Raw genomic sequence first — 6,133 nt, forward strand, 5'->3', positions numbered from 1 at the left:
CTCCCCCGCAGGCAGCCCCAAAACACACACACACAAAGGCACACAAAAAGGCCCTATTATTGATATTATATTGGGGTGTAATTGAATTAAGGAGCAGTTTAAACCGGGTATATTTGAGCACTGAAAATAAGCAGCATCAAAAACCGAGCTGCCTTTTAAAACGCTCCGTAATTGAGCAATTTTTCCTCTGCTCTTCATGTTGTTAGGGAAGACTAAATGCAGAGGTATGCACCTGCAGAGATTTTAGTCCTGCTTGATGTTTTTTTTTTTTCATCATGGATATAGTGCCAGGAGCACGATGCAGAACAGGGCAGACGTCTGCCTGTGAAACCTCTCCACTGAATTAAGTCTCCCTGCAAATGAAAGGGATTTAAGGTCTACAGCGAAAAAAGCATTGAGCCTACAGAGATGCGCAGATGTGTGGATATTAAAGCGTCTTTGAAAAAGAGCCGTATGATTATGCTGTATTATTAACATCATTGTGATCCCGAAGCTCTTTTTAAATGCTGCAGAAGTCCGGAACAAAAAAGGTGGACGAAATTAAGCTCACGGCGACGAAATCAAACAAACGCTGCGTGTGGAAAAGGCTTTTTGTTTTCTCAATATTGCTGACTCAGCCTTTTCGACGGGACCACGATGACCACTAATGAGGTCGGCAAGAGGGGTCTTCCCGTTTGTTGACTTTGTTCTATTTTCATTTTTTATTTACAGCCTTTTTAATTTGGATGAATAAGCAGGTATTGATTGTAGTGTGTATTATACCTACATAAGGGGCTGATGGCGGGTGGAAGGCTACAGCAGCATTGACCATTTAAAAAACACCTCGGTTACAGGCCTCGCTCTGCTCTTAGGATTCCATTACAGAGCCAGTCTTTAGTCTGTGGCATTGACTAATGGATAGCCTTTGCTTCCCCGCCGAGTGCATGCTGCCATGTGACGTGCTTCAGCAGGCCCAGAAATGAGAAAGGTAAAGAACTCCGAAAAAAGGAGGACCCGTGTAATCAGATTCGATGAGCCCCCAATGCGAAAGCCCCGCAGACCGGATCCTGTGTGTTTGTGTTATTTGATACCAGCGGAGCGCTGCTATCCAGCAAGCACTCGAGTGTCTTTTGATTCATCTCCGCGCCGGCACACCTGCTCGTGGCTCGGCGTAGTTCAAGCTCCCGTAGGGGGAGGGGGGGGGGGGGGGGGGGGGGGGGGGGTATTCTGCCAACAGGTCATGGTTCTCTCCTAAGAAATTGTAATCACAGGAAAAGAAGCTCAGTTGTGCTACAGTTGACATGACATGAGGGTGAAAAGAGCCAGCCTGACAGCAGCGAATGCCATGACTTACATTTTTATTTGTACAACATTGCCCCCTGGTGTATCTCCACGCCCCCCCCCCCTCCTGGAGGGCCCGTGTCAGAGGACAACGCTGTATAACAATATAGTGCAGTAATTTACCACTACCTGCTCCCAGCAAATTGACCGTGGATGCGCCTCACCTGTATTACTCTGTCACATTCACTTTGAGAAAAAACACTGTGAAACACACACACACACACACACACACACACACACACATGAAAACACACACTATTTCCTAACCAGAGGGAGTTAGCAGAACTAAGGTATCTGAACCATGCCCACAAAGTTTGCACAATGGAGGCTTGACAAGAAGCTCTGACTCTGGGAGAAGAACTAAGCCGTGTGTCCCCTTCCTCTAACTTTTTTTTGGGGGGGGGGATTTTTAATGAATTGTTCAAGCTTAGCAACGTTAACCAACGTATGCATTTAAGAATTAAATAAACCCAACTCTTACATTTATTAGAATATCCAGTATATATATATATATATATATATATATATATATGTCCTAATTTACTGAAGGTGGCAAAAAAACGTGACGAGAGAGTGTTTTGTGGGGCTCGTGCGTCCTCTGGTGGCCGGAAGTTGGTGTTATATTTTGACGTTTCCGGCTCCGGCAGACATATTGCTTACAGGAGCAAATTCTGGGAAGCTAGAAGAGCGAGAGAGAGAGGATTCAAAATTGATTAATATCTTCACGACTTGACAGACACAAACGACACAGGACGTAATGGGTAAGTTTTATTTCCGTGGGGGGTCAAATCAAGAGTACAGAGGTGCGTTAAGGTGGTGAACGATGCGTCATCGAGAGGGATAACCATCGTCCTGTCACTGTTGTTTAGCTAACAACTGAGCTAACTCCTTTTAGCCGCGCAGCTAACTCCAGTCAACGACGCTAAATTACGCTAAATAGAGTTATTAATCCACTTTAATCGGTTTATATTAACCCGTCACCGGACTGCCTAAAGCCGGGACGGGGTTTAATCCCGTGTGCGATGTGTAACGCTGCTGATATCAACCTGATTTCAACCCGAGAAAACAAACAGTTGTTAGCCAACTTAAGCAAACTACTAGCTAGCTAGCTAACTACGCATGCGCCGCGCTGCAGCCTGTTTCTCTCTCTCTCTCTCTCTCTCTCTATCTCCCCTCTCTCTTTCTCTAAAGGTGTGAAGACGTAATGCTTCGCTAAGGTGTTCGGTTATTATCGATCACGTCCACACATCGTCCCGCTTATTGGCACACGTCAAAGCGGCGTGACGTCCTCCGGTCTCAGTTCAATCCCGCAGAGATAAAGTTACACTGTTGCGTTAACATAATTTATGTAACTTTAATTTCTTTTTAATGTTGTTGTTTTTCATGCTGGTAAAATGACGTGAACGATTATATATTTACGACGGCTTTCTAACCGCGCTGCAGCATCCCGTAGGCACGCTGTTGTTGTTGTTGTTGTTGTTGTCGTCGTTTACCTTGACCATTACTGTTAACGGATGCATTTGTAAATAACAATGTAAGAGAGGCAGGGACGGTCTGCATTGTACCAAACCCTGCTTCATTAAAGATGTCGTATGGAAATATCAAGCTGGACCCACAACACACCTGGGCCCCGTTCCTCGTACCGTGGCTAACTGAGTTAGCAGGATAAGTGTCAGGATAAGATTACATAAGTCAGGCTTTTCAGTACCACAAAGCAAAATCACCATAGCAACACATCCAAAAACCTGAACCTGCTCCAGCGCAGGCTAACTTAAGTTAGCTGGATAAGCTTGCAGCTCCCTTCCTCAGACATCCCATTGATGGAGTGATATTAGTTTAGATTAACGAGTTCTTCGAGATCGCCGTTATCACGTCGTCATGGCTTCAAGGAATCAGTTATTTACACACCTTGAGCCATCAAATTTCTTTTCACTGCTTCAATTGATTGACTTTCTGATTATGAATAATACATACACAGATTTGCGCACACATATTCAAACTCCTAGTTCTATATGGTTATCTATATATGTGTGATATTATTGTTATGAACACGAGGGTGTTTGATGTTCCGTATAAAGCAGAAATAGTGTTTTTTTCTTTCATGGTGGATGAATAAACCACAAATAGTTAGGCGAGTAAAGTATTTATGTGAACGCAGCATTACGCATTTAACTTGTCTGATATGTTGCCATGCTTCTTGTCTAGCCCTCACGGTGATGGAGGTGTTAGATGTTGCCATGATTATGGTCTGGAATTCCTCATATGCGTTCATGATCATCTCCTGCTCCTCAGCGGAGAAAAAAAGAGGCTCTTTGAGTTTATTTGCCTTTGTGCTGTTAGAAAATCATGGTTTCTGTGATCGACGCTTCACCCTTTTTGAAGTCGGACGGGCACACGCAACTATCCTGAGTACTGACGTCTGGTTCAACTATCCTGAGTACTGACGTCTGGTTCAACTATCCTGAGTACTGACGTCTGGTTCAACTATCCTGAGTACTGACGTCTGGCTCAACTATCCTGAGTACTGACGTCTGGTTCAACTATCCTGAGTACTGACGTCTGGTTCAACTATCCTGAGTACTGACGTCTGGTTCAACTATCCTGAGTACTGACGTCTGACTCAACTATCCTGAGTACTGATGTCTGACTCAACTATCCTGAGTACTGACGTCTGGTTCAACTATCCTGAGTACTGACGTCTGACTCAACTATCCTGAGTACTGACGTCTGGTTCAACTATCCTGAGTACTGACGTCTGGTTCAACTATCCTGTGTACTGACGTCTGGCTCAACTATCCTGAGTACTGATGTCTGACTCAACTATCCTGAGTACTGACGTCTGGCTCAACTATCCTGAGTACTGACGTCTGACTCAACTATCCTGAGTACTGACGTCTGGTTCAACTATCCTGAGTACTGACGTCTGGTTCAACTATCCTGTGTACTGACGTCTGGCTCAACTATCCTGAGTACTGACGTCTGGTTCAACTATCCTGAGTACTGACGTCTGGCTCAACTATCCTGAGTACTGACGTCTGGCTCAACTATCCTGAGTACTGACGTCTGGCTCAACTATCCTGAGTACTGACGTCTGGTTCAACTATCCTGAGTACTGACGTCTGGTTCAACTATCCTGAGTACTGACGTCTGGCTCAACTATCCTGAGTACTGACGTCTGGTTCAACTATCCTGATTACTGACGTCTGACTCAACTATCCTGTGTACTGACGTCTGACTCAACTATCCTGAGTACTGACGTCTGACTCAACTATCCTGATTACTGACGTCTGACTCAACTATCCTGATTACTGACGTCTGACTCAACTATCCTGTGTACTGACGTCTGACTCAACTATCCTGAGTACTGACGTCTGGCTCAACTATCCTGATTACTGACGTCTGGTTCAACTATCCTGAGTACTGACGTCTGACTCAACTATCCTGTGTACTGACGTCTGACTCAACTATCCTGAGTACTGACGTCTGGCTCAACTATCCTGATTACTGACGTCTGGTTCAACTATCCTGATTACTGACGTCTGACTCAACTATCCTGTGTACTGACGTCTGACTCAACTATCCTGTGTACTGACGTCTGACTCAACTATCCTGAGTACTGACGTCTGACTCAACTATCCTGTGTACTGACGTCTGACTCAACTATCCTGAGTACTGACGTCTGACTCAACTATCCTGAGTACTGACGTCTGGCTCAACTATCCTGATTACTGACGTCTGGTTCAACTATCCTGAGTACTGACGTCTGGCTCAACTATCCTGAGTACTGACGTCTGGCTCAACTATCCTGATTACTGACGTCTGACTCAACTATCATGTGAACTGACGTCTGGCTCGAATTAACGAGATGGTTTGAGCGCGGATCAGCCTTTGAGAAACCGAGATAGCCTGACTTCAAACATCGGGTTAATTTAAGCTGGATAATAGGACATTTGATCGACTTAGTTGCACCACAAACGGGGGCCAGTTCCTCTATTCCTCAGGCTATATTAGTATTTAATATTGGAATAATGATCCTTGGCTGGTGTCGCCCCGGGTTGTTGTTTTTGTCACCAAAGCAGATTGTTGTACCTCACTCGGTGAGAATAAATTAAAGGATCAGGTTGATCTGCCAAATTCACACACACACACACACACACACACACACACACACACACACACACACAGAACAACTTCAATTCCTCTGTTGTTGTTTTGGGTATTGGAAGAAGTCTCAGTCAACAGACGCCGTCACTATTCTGGTTTCTTTGCTCTCTGCACACCTTGCTGTAGGTAAGGTCTCCTCTGGACTGCCAATGCAGACATGCCCCCCCCCCCCACTAATCTAACGTGCACGTAACAGAAATCGGAGCCTGCAACCTGTGCTCGTATGGCGTCCACGCCTGTGGCTTTACCATCTGGACACACACACACACACACACACACACACACACACACACACGCTTTCTACAAGGCTGGTTTTGCTAATGCCCTCAAATTAAAACACAACCTCAATTTGCGCCACTTGTTCCGATATTTAACCTCAAACTCCCGTGGTTACAATTGGTTGGTGGCCGGTTTCAATGTTGTCTCTCTCTCTCTCTCTCTCTCTCTCTCTCTCTCTCTCTCTCTCTCTCTCTCTCTCCCCCCCCCCCCAGTGCCCGTTCTGGTGGCATGACTGCACAAATGCTGAGAATGGGCAGTTTGTTCTGCGTGGGCACCACTTTATGCTAACTCTGCGATTTTAACTCTACTGACCAAAATACGTTTGTTCTGCCTGCCAGCGGACTGGTTAATGAATAGCTTAGTGGCGTGT

At 45.3% G+C, this 6,133-nt stretch overlaps 1 protein-coding gene across 1 annotated transcript in view; it reads left to right on the forward strand.

Moving 5' to 3' along the window:
* Positions 1 to 1,947: 1,947 nt before the first annotated feature.
* Positions 1,948 to 6,133, forward strand: part of kpna6 (karyopherin alpha 6 (importin alpha 7)) — a 10,711-nt gene continuing 6,525 nt past the window's right edge. The window contains exon 1 of the mRNA XM_034544862.1: positions 1,948 to 2,081. Coding sequence (XP_034400753.1) covers positions 2,078 to 2,081 — 4 coding nt within the window. The 5' untranslated portion in view covers positions 1,948 to 2,077. The remainder of the gene's footprint in view (positions 2,082 to 6,133) is intronic.

The sequence above is a fragment of the Cyclopterus lumpus genome, chromosome 11 (genome assembly GCF_009769545.1).
Source record: "Cyclopterus lumpus isolate fCycLum1 chromosome 11, fCycLum1.pri, whole genome shotgun sequence".
Taxonomy (NCBI): domain Eukaryota; kingdom Metazoa; phylum Chordata; class Actinopteri; order Perciformes; family Cyclopteridae; genus Cyclopterus; species Cyclopterus lumpus.